Source organism: Chiloscyllium punctatum, chromosome 21 (genome assembly GCF_047496795.1).
Source record: "Chiloscyllium punctatum isolate Juve2018m chromosome 21, sChiPun1.3, whole genome shotgun sequence".
In the NCBI taxonomy this organism is placed as follows: Eukaryota; Metazoa; Chordata; class Chondrichthyes; order Orectolobiformes; family Hemiscylliidae; genus Chiloscyllium; species Chiloscyllium punctatum.
In genome coordinates this window covers 9,168,583-9,183,882 of record NC_092759.1, presented here as the reverse complement: position 1 = coordinate 9,183,882, position 15,300 = coordinate 9,168,583, and the positions used below count along the sequence as shown (strand labels likewise).

General features: G+C 44.5%; 1 protein-coding gene across 5 annotated transcripts in view; it reads right to left on the bottom strand.

Moving 5' to 3' along the window:
* neurl4 (neuralized E3 ubiquitin protein ligase 4) overlaps positions 1–15,300 on the bottom strand; it is a 133,419-nt gene that overhangs the window by 15,848 nt on the left and 102,271 nt on the right. For all 5 annotated transcript variants that reach the window (XM_072591513.1, XM_072591515.1, XM_072591512.1 and 2 more), the window contains one exon: positions 8,795–8,902. In XM_072591513.1, coding sequence (XP_072447614.1) covers positions 8,795–8,902 — 108 coding nt within the window. The remainder of the gene's footprint in view (positions 1–8,794; positions 8,903–15,300) is intronic.

Sequence of the window (15,300 nt, the reverse complement as noted above, 5' to 3'; positions counted from 1 at the left end):
TTCTAACACTTCCAAAGCTTTCCCTCCATCATTACAGAATCACAGAATTATTCCAATACTCCCTTAACCCTTGAACATCCCTCTTCTCTGCAACCTGAGCTACTGATTGCTGGCAGAATAATAGCCCTAGGTCCACCAACATAGCATGGATCGTGATGCTGTGTGGCTGCCAAATTAACCATAGAAGGTAAAGGGCGTTCTGCTATAACACATGTTTCGTTATCACGAGTTTGCTGTAATTAGATTAGGTTTTTTTTAGGTTACTTACAGTGTGGAAACAGGCCCTTCGGCCCAACAAGTCCACACCGCCCTGCCGAAGCGCAACCCACCCATACCCCTACATCTACCCCTTACCTAACACTATGGGCAATTTAGCATGGCCAATTCACCTGACCTGCACATCTTTGGAGTGTGGGAGGAAACCGGAGAACCCGGAGGAAACCCACACAGACACGGGGAGAATGTGCAAACTTCACACAGAGAGTCGCCTGAGGCGGGAATTGAACCCAGGTCTCTGGCGCTGTGAGGCAGCAGTGCTAACCACTGTGCCACCGTGCCGCCCATTGACAAACTGGGGACACTGTTTCTAAAACTCAAACTTTTAAAAACTGTGCTGGCTGTAACCCGATTACATCACCAACACTTTAAGCACTCTTTCTAAGGCGCGATTTTTCTATAATGCAGGGTCGCACAAGAATGCAACCATTGTGTTATAGACCTGTATCAATGGTCTTTCTCAAATTCATTCACACTTAACCTCCACATTTGGGGGAGTAGTCATTAGGTGAAAACTGATCCTTCAGTGTGACTGGACTGGACTCACCTCATTCCATTCTTATGCATCAATTGTAGCTGGAGAATCACCTGTAACGACTTCTCTTCCCGTTCCCACACCATTACAACTGGTGTCTCCACAATATCAATCCCTGGTCCTTTCATGTTTCTCATCTACATGCTGCCCTTTGGTGATAAAATTTGAAAACACACCAACTTCCAAGTATATGCTGATGAAAGTGAGCTCCATCTCAATACCATCTCTGTTGCCCCCTCCACTGTCTCCAAACTGTAAAATTGTCTATCGGCCATGCACGATGATGAGAAATTTCCTCCAATTAAGTATCTGGGAGACCTCACCTTCGGACTCTGGCACAAACTCTGGTTTCCCTTGCTCTCAATTCCATTCTTCTCCTGGACAAAAGTCGAAGGCTGAACCTTTCTGAGGAAATGTTTAATGTCGTACTTAACTCTGAAGTGAGTTTCGAGCCACATAACCATACCGTCAACAAGACCAGACCATTTCCACCTCAGTAACCCTGCCTGACTGCCACTGCCCAGCTAATGGGCTGCATTTTACCCTTCCTAAACCAGAGATCATTCAAAATTCTGCTGTTCATGTTGTTACTGCCGCAAAGACTTCTTGACTCAGTACCCTTGAACTCTGATTTACTCTGGCTCTAAATTAATATACCAACTTTAAAAATCTCATCCCTCCATGGCCTCACTCCTCCCATCTTTGCACTAACCCATAACTCCCTGAAATCTAAACAAAATCTGGCTTCGAATTACCCTGATTTTAGCAACTCCACCACTGGCAGCACTATCTTCAGCTGCTAAACTTTGTTATTTTTGATAGTTCTGACCCAAGGGTCTTGGGCTACTTAATAATATTAAAGGTCATATGTGTGAAGTGCATGTTTTTGATGTTCTTGGGTCACTGTTTATCGGTCAATGTACAGTGTATGTATGCTGCAGAATTACATATTTGTTATCCAGATAAGGGTGGAAGGAGGCTTGCATGGGACATAGAGCTGAATGAACTTGTATGACACAGCAGCCCCTTGTTTGGTAACATCCATCACCACCGATGTACTGTAGCAGTAGTGTGCAGCATCTGGAAGATTCAGTGCAGTAGCTTACCAAGCCAGCACCTTCCAAACCCATGACTGTTAGCATCGAAAAGGACAAGGACAGCAAATAGACAAGAACACAAGTGTAGAAACATATAAAATAGGAGCTAATGCAGAATATTCAACCCCTCAAGCCCATTCCACCATTCATCAGGAGGTCAGTACCCTCGTCCTGCACTCCCTCCTGTATCCCTTCAGCTACAAGAACGGTATCTATCACCTTCTCAAAAACACAATGCTCTGGCCTCATCGTTTTGTTTGGTGAAGAATTTCCTCCTCACCTCACTCCTAAAAGGTTTGCCCGTTATCATTAAACTATGACTCACCCCACCACATCTGGAACATCTTTCCTGAGTCTAACCTGTCTCGTCCTGTTAGATATTTATAGGTTTTATGAGATCACCCCTCATTCTTCCAAAGTCCGGTGAATACAATCATAACCATCTCAATCTCTCCTCATACTCCAGTCCTGCCATCCCAGGAATCTGCAAGTTTCCCTCCAAATCACTCACCATCCTGACTTGAAATATAGTGCTGTTCCTTCAGTGGCACGGAGAACAAAATCCTGGAACTACCATCCTAATAGTACTGTGGGTATCCCAAACACATACGGACTGCAGTGGTTCAAGAAGGCAATCATCACCATCTTCTCAAGGGGACTTAGGAATGGCAATAAAGGCTGGCCCAGCCAGTGATGCCCACATCCATAAACACACAGAAAATTCATACGGCAGTGGTCATGTACAACATCAGCATATTACAATGAAACATAGCAATTCAGAGAATCAGAGAAACGTACAGCTCAGAAAAAGCCCTTCAGCCCACTGGCTCAATGCCAATCAAAACCAATCATCTAAGTATTCTAATCCCATTCCGCAGCACTTATACGCTTTGGTAACACAAATGTGCATCTAAATACTTCTTAAATATTATGAGGGTTTCTGCTTTTACCATCTTTACAGGCATTGAGTTCCAGATCCCCACCATCTTCCCCGTGAAAACGTTTTTCCTCACATCTCCTTTAAACATTCTGCTCCTGACCTTAAATCCATGCTGCCTGGTCTATCAAGGGGAAATATTTATTTCTGTCTAACCCACCTAATTTTGGTGCCTCATAACTTTATACATTTCAATTATGTCCCCTGTCAACCTCCTCTGCTCTAACGAAAATAACCCAGGCTGCCCAAACTCTCTTCACAACAAACTCTCCAACCAAGGCAACATTCTGGTAAATCTTCTCTGCACCTGTTCCAGTACCATCACCTCCCTCTTATAATGTGGATTCCAGAACTGCACACACTTCACAAAAGAATATTTCATGTGCACCTGACAGAATAAATTCATTAATAATTCTGCATTGCCTAATGATTTTATGGGTTTCAAGAATAAAGTCCTTTAAGGTGTAATTATTGAACAGAGCTTTAGGAGGAACTGGGTTCAGTTCTGGGCATTACCACTTAGAAGGAATGCAATAACAATGTCATTACATTGTTCTTATCAATCTGCTTTACAATGCAATGTCTAAAAGGTTGAATTCTGAGGACAGGTCACACAAACCACGAGTTATATTCTCATGAGTTTTGGAGGTTTGTTGGGTGGGGGCAGGGGTGAAGGTTTATTCCCATTAGTGATGTTAAGGCAAGAAAGGAATCTGATAGTGTAGGTAAGAGAAAGTTTACTACCTTGGTTGGAAATCTGTAACAACTGGGCACAAAATTAGCACTCAGCTATTTAGGTGAGAAATCTGCAAAGACATTGACCCACTCAAAGGACAGTAGAAATGTGAAACCTCTGTACAAGTCCCAGAAGGTTGTGGAGGTTACACGTTGGTTAGAAGCACTGACCAATATTAACCTTGCAATCAACACCACTACGAGAAAATATCTGGTCATAACAGCGCAAGAGGAAGCTATTCAACCATTAAGATCATGCTGCATCTATATACAGCACTCCAATCAGTCCCACTTCCCTGCTCTTTCCCTGATGCCCATAGACGGTAATCTCCCTCTTTTGAAATCATTCATTGCCTCAAGTGGACAGTGACTTTGAGATCAATGTCACTTGCCATGGAAAATGTTTCACCTTCCTCCCATCCAATATCTGTGTCCCCTTGTCCTGGCACCATCAACAAAAGGGAAACAGTTTTCTTTGTCTGCCATATCTAGATCTGTTCATCACCCATTACAAAGAACAAAGAACCTTACAGCACAGGAACAGGCCCTTTGACCCTCCAAGCCTGTGCCGATCCAGATCCTCTATCTAAACCTGCTGCCTATTTTTTAAGGGTCTGTCTAGATACATCTTAAATGATGCTATCATGCCCGCCCCTATCACCTCTGCTGGCAATGCGTTCCAGGAACCCACCATCCTCTGCATAAAGAACTTTCCACACATATCTCCACTAAACTTTTCTCTCACCTTGAACTCGTGACCCCTAGTAATGGAGTCCTCCACTCTGGGATAAAGTTTCTTGCTATCCACCTGCCAATACCTCTCATGATTTTGTAGACCTCAATCAGGTCCCCCCTCAACCTCCTTCTTTCCAATGAACATAATCCTAATCTATTCAACTCCTCCTCATAGCTAGTGCCCTCCATACCAGGCAACACCCTAGTGAACCTTCTCTGCACCCTCTCCAAAGCATCCACATGCTTTTGGTAATGTGACGACCAGAACTGTACACAGTATTCCAAAAGTGGCAATATGACCTGCCAACCATTGTACTCAATACCCTGTCCGATGAAGGAATGCATGCCATACGTCTTTTTGAACACTCTACTGACCTGCGTTGCCATCTGCAGGGAACAATGGACCTGAAACCCAGATCTCTCTGTACATCAATTTGCCCCAGGACTTTTCCATTTACTATACAGTTCGCTCTTGAACTGGATCTTCCAAATTGCATCACCTCGCATTTGTCCAGGTTCAACTCCATCTGCCATTTCTCGGCCCAACTCTCCAATTTATCTATATTCTGCTGTATTCTCTGACATTCCCTTCACTATCTGCTACTCCACCAATCTTAGTGTTATCTGCAAACTTGCTAATGAGGCAACCTACACCTTCCTCCAAATCATTTATGTCTATCACAAACAGCGGTGGTCCCAGCATGGATCCCTGTGGAACACCGCTGGGCACAGGTTCACCTCCATCGACAAAACCCTAGCCAAAGAAACAATAGCCAACCTGCTGGACAGACATAACAGACAACAGGACATTGAACCTATCAACAAAGACGGCATACTTAAACTACTGGACCTGTGCCTCACAACACACTTCACATTCAACAACCAGATATACGAACAAATCAACGGAACACCCATGGGCTCACCGATCTCTGGACTCATAGCAGAAGCAGTAATGCAAAGGTTAGAACAAACAGTCTTACCGCAAATTCAACCCAAACTCTGGGTCAGATATGTGGATGACACCTTTGTAATCATTAAAAACACAGAAATAGAGAACACACACCAGATCATCAACGCCACACTCACAGGAATCCGATTCACGAGAGAGGAAGAAAAGGACAACCAACTCCAATTCCTAGACGTGATGGTACAGAGAACACCGAACGGAGAATTCACCACAAAGGTTTACAGGAAAGCCACACACACAGACCAAGTCCTAAACTATGAAAGCAACCACCCCAACACACACAAAGTTGCATCAGGACACTATTCAAAAGGGCCACAACACACTGCAGCACACCAGATCTACAAAAAGAGGAAGAGGAACACCTATACAAGGTATTCGCCAGAAACTGATACCCTCGCAATTTCATCAACAGATGCCTAAGTGAGAGACAACGGAACGAGGACATGCCGCAACCCAAAGGACGAGCCACACTACCATACATCAGGAGCATTTCTGAACTGACAGCCAGATTACTGCGACCACTAGGACTCATAACAGCACACAAACCAACAGCCACGCTCAGACAACAACTCACCAGAACGAAGGACCCGATACCCAGCATGAGCAAAACTAATGTCGTGTACAAAATCCCATGCAAGGACTGCACAAAACACTACATCGGACAAACAGGAAGACAGTTAACGATCCGTATACACGAACACCAACTAGTCACGAAACGACACGACCAGCTATCCTTAGTAGCCACACACACAGACAACAAGCAACATGAATTTGACTGGGACAACACTACCATTATAGGGCAAGCCAAACAGAGAACAGCCAGGGAATTCCTAGAGGCATAGCAGTCATCCACAGATTCTATCAACAAACACATCGACCTGGACCCAATATACCGGCCACTACAGCAGACAGCTTGAACTGACAACCGGAAGCGGCAGAGACGGGCCACTATAAATGCCGGAGGAAACAGCACAGAAGCGCTTCACAGGAGGCTCCCAAGCACTGAGGATGTCACCTAGACAGGGGACGAAACATTTGCAAAACAAATTCCCAGCTCGGCGAACAGAACCACATCAACAGGTCTCCATTTTGAGAAACTCCCTTCCAGTACTACTCTGGTCTCCTGTTTCCCAGTCAGTTCTCTATCCATCTAGCCAGAACACCCTGGACCCCATGTGACTTCATCTTCTCCATCAGCCTACCACAGGAACCTTATCAAGCATCTTTCTAAAGTCCATGTATATGACAGCTACATTCCTCCCTCATCAATCACTGTCACCACTTCAAAAACTTCTATTAGATTTGTAAGACAAGACCTTCCCTGCATAAAACCATGCTGCCTATCACTGATAAGCCCTTTTTCTTCCAAATGGGTATATATCCCATCCCTTAGTATCTTTTCCAGCAAGTTCCCTACCACTGACGGCAGGCTCACAGGTCTGTGATTACCTGGATTATCCCTGCTACCCTTCTTAAACAAGGGGGCAATATTAGCAATTCTCCAGTCCTCTGGGGCCTCCCCCATGTTCAAGGATGCTGCAAATATATCAGTTAAAGCCCCAGCTATTTCCTCTCTCGTATCACTCAGTAACCTGGGATAGATCCCACTTGGACCTGGGGACTTGTCCACCTTAACCTCTTTTAGAATACCCAACTCTTCCTCCCTCCTTACACTGACTTTACCTAGAGAAATCAAAGATTTATCCCTAATCTCAACATCCGCCACGTCTCTCTCCTTGGTGAATAGCGATGCAAAGTACTTAAGAATCTCACCCATTTTCTCTGACTCCACACATATCTTTTCTCCTTTGTCCCAGAGTGGCCAACCCTTTCCTTAATTACCCTCTTGCTCCTTATATATCAATAAAGAATATGAATATGATATTGAAATCAAAGCTCTCCTCAATCTCCTTCACTCCGGGGAGAACAAGGCCACTTTCTACAACCCAACCTCATTGCTAAAACCTTCCTCATCTCTGGAGTAGTTCAGGAAATTTCCTCTGCACCCTCTCTCTGATCTTGACATCCTTTCCAATTAGTGTGGGTACCAGAAGTGGACACAATACTCCAGTCGGTGCCTAATAAGGCTCAGCAAAAATTCAGAATAACTTCCCTACTTTTCTACTCAATACCTCTAGTCAGATAGCTCTGCTAACCACACCCTCTCTACACGTCCTTCAGAGATCGGTGTACACATACGTTCAGGTCCCTACATTCCTTCACACTCTTTACAGCTGCCCCAATTTGATGTTTATGTGGTCTGCTTGTGCATAACTTGGTTGCTACCATTCCTATATCAGTGATGGGACACTTCAAACACAGACTGGGTGACTGTTTTACAGAACACTTATGTTCTGTCTGCAAAATTGATCTTGAGCTTCTGTTACTTGGCCACTTTAACACACCATGATGTTCACTGACCAACACCACTGTCTCAGGCTTGCTGTGGTGCTCCAGCATCTCATTTTCCACTTTGGGACCATGTAGCCTTCAGGTGGCAACATTGAATTCAATCATTTTTAGGTCCTGAGCACCTTCACCCACGCTCCGACCCACGCTCCTACCCCAGCTCCCACACACCAGGCCTTGTCATCACATCGGCTGCTACCACAAACAACTCATGGTCAGCCAGCAGTAGTCCCCTTTAGCAGCTATTGATTCGGCTTTACCCATTCTTTTGTCTGCCCATTTAATATGCTCTCTGGGCTCCATCTCCAGCTAGTGTTTACTCCTCCATCAATCCCACCTGCACCCTGTACACCAACCTTTTCCTAGCTACACTCCGTTCTGAAGAAGGATCACTATACCTGAAATGTTAACTCTGCTATCTTACCACAAATGCTGGTGACGTGGAGTGTTTTTGCAGTGAGGTTGGTTTTTTGCTTCAAGTGTAATGTGTAGGGAAGTGTCCATGGTATGTGAACGATCTGTGAATATGCCCCCAAACTCAAGGTAATACTCACAGCTTGTGCAATCCTGACGTGACTAATCTTGCAGTTCTCTGTTGAACTGTCCACTTGGTCCCATTCACACCATCCTTTTCCTATAGCGCCTGCTGATTTATTTCCTTCATTCATGTGTCTGATTTCCTCTTGAAATTGTGCATCTTCACTGCTTCCACCCCTGTCTCTGTCACCTAAAAATCTTAAATCTGTGTTCCCTAGTCCGTGCACCATCAACTGACAGAAGCCTTTCCTTGTCTGTCTCATTCAATCTTGTCATCATTGCATACACTTTGATGAAATCTCCCCACAATCTCCTTCACTCTGAGGAAAACAAATCCAACCTCTCCAACCCAATCTCGTTGCTTGATAACAGTTCCATACAATAATGACACTTTTGCAGCCAGAAGCTGTCATGCTCTCAGTCTAACCATGTTCCAATAATCTGCCCATTGTTGAAACTTGAGGGTTTGGCTGCTGCTGATACCCTGGCGCAGATGACCAGCACCTCTGTCCCCAGTATCTTTGTTATTCAAATCGGTTCCAAAGTATGAAAATCTCTCTCTTCACCTGGCAATGGAAGGAGTTCCTTGAACCTTGCACAAAGTGCTTGATATTCACATGTTTTCATGGGATTGACTTCAGGCGGTGGTGTCCAGCACAAATTCTCCTTAATACCTGAGGAAAGAACAACAGAGGGCTAATGGGAAAGAACAAAATTACCTATTAGATACCTGCGGATGCCACGGTGACTCAGTCATTAGCACTGTTGCCTCATAGCGCCAGGGAACTGGGTTCAATTCCAGCCTCGGGCGACTGTGTGGAATTCACATATTTTCCCCAGTGTCTGCTTGAGGTTCCTCGGGGTGCTCTGGTTTCCTCCCACAGTCCAAAGACATGCATGATAGGTGGACTGTCCATGTTAAATTGCCCATAGTGTCCAAGGATGTGTAGGTTAGCTGGACTAGCCATGGGAAATGTGGGGTTACAGGGAAAAGGTAATTGGGGGTATGGGTGGAATGCTCTTCGGACTGGCGGTGTGGACAAGATGGCCTGCTTCCACACTGTTAGGATTCTATGATTTTATGATGATACCTGGAGGAGACAGGATTGAGTAGAGAGTCCTACCCCACCAGAAAGCCAGAGTCATAAAGTCATGAAGCACAGAAAAGGTCCATTGAGTTTGAACCGACATAGCTACCACTAAAGGTGTGCTAATCCTAATTTCCTGCACTTACCCAGTTTCCTTTCATGTTATGATATTTCAAGTGCTTGTTAAAATATTTTTTAAAGGATGTAAGGTTTCTAGCCACTATCTTCTCAGGCAGTACATTCCAGATTCTCACCCTCAGAGTGAACAAATTTCCTCAAATCCCCTCTGAATCTCCTGACCTTTACCCTAGAACTACATCCCCTTGTGATTCACCCCTTAACCAAGGGAACAGCTGCTCTCTATTCATCCTGTCCGTACCCCTCACAATCTTGTACACCTTAATCCTGTTCCCCTTCAGTCTTCGCTGTTCTAAAGAAAACAATCCAAGCCTATCCAGTCTCTCCTTATGGCTCCATTTCTCCAACCTAGGTAAGTGAAGCTTCTCTGTTCCCTTTCTAGTATGATCATATTCTTTCTGTTGTGAGGTGCCCAAAATTGCACACAGTACTCCAGCTATGGCCTAATCAACACTCTGCACAACTCCAACATTACCTCCTTGCTCTTATACTCTGTCCCACAACTGATGAAAGCAAATGTCCCATATGTCTTCTTAACTATCCTACTCACATGCTCTGCTGACTTCAGGGATCTGTGAATAATTACCCAAGATCCCTCTGTTCCTCCAAGCTACCCAGAGTCCTACCATTAAATAATCTCTCATCGTGTTGTTTCTTCCAAAATGCATCATCTTGCACTTGAGGGTTAAATGTCATCTGCCACTGCTTTGTCCATCTGACCAACCCATCTATGTCTTCCTGCAACCTACAACTATCTTCCTCACAATTCCTTTTGCCCGAAACGTTGATTTCGAAGCTCCTTGGATGCTGCCTGAACTGCTGTGCTCTTCCAGCACCACTAACCCAGAATCTGGTTTCCAGCATCTGCAGTCATTGTTTTTACCTCACAATTAACCACCCTACCAATCTTGGTGTCGTTTGCAAACTTGCTTAACATTTCTCCCATATTTTCACCTACATCATTTCTGTATATAACAAATAATAAGAGTCCCAGTATTGATCCTTGTGGTACACCACTGGACACCAGCCTCCAATCACTCAAACAGCCTTCTACCACTATCCTTTGTGTTATATTACTGAGCCAGTTTCAGATCTACCTTGCCAGGTTTCCCTGAATTCTATGTGCTTTCAACTTCTTTATCAGTTCCCCATATGGGATCTTGTCAAAAACTACATCAACAAACCTGCATCACAGTTTTGAAAAATTCAAACAAACTTATTAGGCAAGACTTCTCTCTGACAAAGCCATGCTGATTATCCCCGATTAACCTGTGCCCTTTCAAGTTATGGTGATGCGATGGTAAAGAAAGCACAATGACCCTCTTCTTCCTCAAGAGATTTTGGAAATTTGGCAAGGCCACAAAGGTCCTCACCAACCTTTACAGATGCAGCACAGAAAGTATTCTATCTGGATGCATCACAGCTTGGTGCAGCAACTCCTCTGCCCAAGACCATAAGAAACTACAGAATGTTGTGAACACCATCCAGACTATCACACAAGCCAACCTTCCATCTATCTGCATTTCTCAATGCCACAGAAAGGCAGCCAACATCAAAGACCCATCTGGGGGTTATAATCTCTTCCAACCTCTCCCATCAGGCAAAAGACGCAACCTTAAACACACATACCAACTGGTTCAAGAACAGCCTCTCCCCCGCTGTTATTGGACTTCTGAACGGACATCTCAAATTTCAAATCTAATGTCGATCTTGCTTTTTGTGCCCCTTCTTTGCAGCTATAACTTTGTATCCCTTGCTCTGATCTTTGTTTGTTATGATTTGCCTGTATAGCACGCAAAACAAAACTTTTCACTGTACTTAGGTACATGTGACAATCACAAATCAAATCGAGTGACCACCCTCTGACAAAGCTGTGCTGACTATCTCTACTTAATCCATGCCCTTCCAAGTGGCTATGAACCTTATCTATTAAGCTTCCCTATCAGTGATGTGAGACTCACCAGTCTGTAATTTCCTGGCTCATCTCTGCCATCCTCCTTACAAAATGGAGCCACATTAGCTGTCCTTCAGTCCTCTGGCATGTCCCCTATGGCCAGAGAGGAATTAAAACTTTGTGTCAGAGCCTTTGCACTTTCCTGTTTCACCTCTCATAGCAGTCTGGGATGCAATTCATCTGAGCCAAGGGATTTTTTCCATTATTAAGCCTGGCAGAGACTCCAATACATCCTCATTTCCTGTGTCAAACTGTGCAAGTTCCTCACAGTCTCTTTTCCTGAATTCCATACCTACATTCTCCGTTCCAGAGTGAAGACCAAAGAGAAGTATTCATTTAACACTCTTCCAATATCCTGCTGCTTCACACACTGGTTGCCCCCTTGGTCCCTAATAAGCCCAACGCTTTCCCTGGTTAATCTCTTCTCTTTAATATATTGATAAAACATCTTAGGAGTCTCCTTCATTCTGTTCGCAAGTCCTTTCTCATATCCCCTTTTGGCTCTTCTAAGTGCTTTCCCTCTTGCATTTCCTCTCAGGCTGCAGCTGAACTGCTCCCTTTCGACTTGCTCAAGGCCTTCCGCTTCTTCCTCTTCCAGTCTGGAATTGACCTGGACACCCGAACTAACTGCTGCTGCTTTCTCAATGCCCCGCCACTGCTCCGCTGTAGGCTTACCCACAAGGATCTGTTCCCAGTCAACTTTGACTAGATCCTGCTTTATTTTAATAAAAATCTGCCTTCCCTCACCAATCCAAAGCCATCATTTGCAGGCCAACACTGTGGTGTCCCTTATTGAAAACTCCTCTGGATACATTTCAAGAATCCTGCCCCATCTATATGCTTAACACTATGACTATCCCAATTTAAGTTTGGAAAGTTGAAATCCCCTGGCATAGTTACTCAATTATTACTCTTACACACCTCTGTGGACTGTCTACATATTTGCTCTTCTACTTCCCACCAACTCTTTGGCGCGACTACAATAAATTCCCAGTAAAGTGTCTGCCTCTTTAATATTCTACCCACAAAGCCTCCTTTGAGGACCCTTACAGGATATCATCTCTCTTTATTGCAGTAATTGACACCTTCTTTAAGAGTGCTATACCACCTTCCTTTTTACACTCTTTTCTGCCTTGTCTTAAGATCCTTGAGTCTGGAATGTTAAGGTGCCAGTCCAGCCTTTCCCTTGACCATTTTTCTGTGATGACATCATCACACTTCCAGATGTCAATCCACACTTTTAACTCGGCAATCTTATCCATTACACACAGCGTTAAAGACCACCTAGTCTTGGATGAGGAAGTGGAAGTGGAAGGATGGGTTAGCAACTTTGCGGATGATGTGAAAGTTGGTTGAGCTGTAGATAGTGTGGAGGGCTGTTGTAGATTGCAACAGGTCATTGACAGGATGCAGAGCTGGGCTGAGAAGTGGCAGATGGAGTTCAACCTGGAAAGGTGTGAAGTGATTCATTTTGAAAGGTTGAATTTGAATGCAGATAACAGGGTTAAAGGCAGGATTCTTGGCAGTGTGGAGGAAGAGGGATCTTGGGGCCAACGTCCACAGATCCCTCAAATTTGCCACCCAAGCATTCCTGATGAAGGGCTTCGGCCTGAAACGTCGATTCTCCTGCTCCTCGGATACTGCCTGACCTGCTGTGCTTTTCCAGAAACACACTCTCGACTTTTTTAAAGAAGGCGCATGGCGTGTTGGCTTTCATTAACAGAGGATTGAGTTTAAGAGCTGCAAGGTTATGCTGCAGCTCTATAAAGCCCTGGTCAGAGCACACTTGGAATATTGTGTTCAGTTCTGGTCACCTCAGTATAGGAAGGACGTGGAAGCTTTAGAGAGGGTGCAGAGGAGACTTATCAGGATGCTGCCTGGACTGGAGGGCAGGTCTTATAAAGAAAGGCTTTTCTCATTGGAATGAAAAAGGATAAGATGTGACTTGATAGAGGTGTACAAGATGATCAGAGGCATAGAGTGGATAGCCAGAGATTTTTTTCCCAGGGCGGAAATGGCTATCGTGATGGGGCATAATTTTAAGGTGACTGGAGGAAGCTTCAGGGGAGATGTAAGAGGCAGGTCCTTTACAAAGAGTGGTAGGTGTGTGGAATGCACTGCCAGCGGTGGGAGTAGAGTTAGAGACATTTGGGACATTTAAGTGACTCTTGGATAGGCAGATGGATGATAGTAAAATGAAGGGTATGTACATCAGTTTGACTTTAGAGTAGGATAAAAGGTTGGCACAACATGGAGGGCCTGAACTGTGCTGTACTGTTCTATGTTCTAGTCTTACTCTCTTGACACTCCGTACAGCTGAACTGACTCTGACTTGCTTCCTTTCACTTGTAGCATGATGTGTCCTCCCCAACCGCATCAGCAAACCCACCTGCAAGGGTATTGGTCCTAGTGTGGTTCAGGTGCAGATCGTTCCAATTGGTCATGTCCCACCTTCCCCCCAAAAATGGCCCTAATAATCCAGGAATCTAAAGCTCTCCGTCTTGCACCAATTCGAGCCACACATTCATCTGTCCTATTTTCCTATTTCCATACTCGCTAGCACGTGGCACTGGGAGTAATCCAGAGAATACAACCATTGAGATCCTGCTTTTTAATCTACCATCTAGCTCCCAGAATGCTTGATGCAAGACCTCGTTACTCACTTTGCCAATATGATTGGTACCAACATGTAACTCGCCACCCTCCCCTTTCAGGATGCCCTGCAGCCTTTGTGTCATCCCTGACCCTGGAACCAGAGAGGCACCACACCATCCTTGGGTCATGTCTTCAGCCACAGAACTGCCTGCCTGCTCCCTGCCTGCTGGTTAGAACGGGGTGTCCTGAGGCTGAGAAAAGGTGCTACACAACTAAGTCTTTCCTCTTCTGGTCTGGTCTTATGTTATGATCCTAACTGTATGACAATTCTCAAGAAGTCCGATCTTAGAGTGAAACCTGACTTGATAGGTCAGAAGTTTTACTTTTGCAGTTTGGCTACCATGGTGGTGAGACGCTGAACATATTAACACAAGGGTGACAATGTCTTTAAGTCAGCAAAATAACAGAAGCTTATCACACAACAGGAAAAAAAAGCAAAACTATGGAAGTCAATTTAGAAAGATATTATGACTCAGCCAAAAGATAAAATTTAACTCCTTCCTCTGTAATATCCTTTACAGGCACTCAACCCCAGTGAAGTATTCACTCCTATCTTAACTATTTAGTTTCTTGCTTAACTGACAAGTTCGCAAACCTTTCGCTTCAGTAACTTTGTACGTTCACCAGATGCAATCCTCTCCATTACTGTCTCTCCCTGAGGTACACGGACACTGACCTCTTTATTGACTTTCCCTGACTGAGTGCGAAAACAGTTTTAAGACTTCTTGCCAGCTCTTAAAGCTTGAAAATGCAACAAGCTAAACTGCCCTTCTGCTGACATGAAACGGGTTCTCCTCCACTGAAACCTCATTGCAGCCACTGACCCATCTTTTTCCATGTCAAAAAGGTCCAGCTTTATAAACACTTCCTCAGTTAACTCTGCAGGTAGTTTATCATTTAGCTGAAATGAAATGCTTGCTCAAAAATGGTATTTAAACTCATTTAACACAACTTTTGAAAAAATTTTCTTTAAAATAGAATCCCTACAGTGTGAAAGCAGGCCATTCCCGCCCACAGAGTCGACACTGATCCTCTGAAGAGCAGCCCACCCAGATGCACTATATCTCTAATCCACCGAGCCTGCACATCCCTGGACATTATGGACAATTTAGCATGGCAATCCACCTAACCTGCACATCTTTGGAGTGTGGGAGGAACCCACAAAGAACAGACGTAGGGAGAACGTGCAAACTCCACACAGACTGAGGGTGGAATTGAGCCCCGTTCCGGGTGCTGT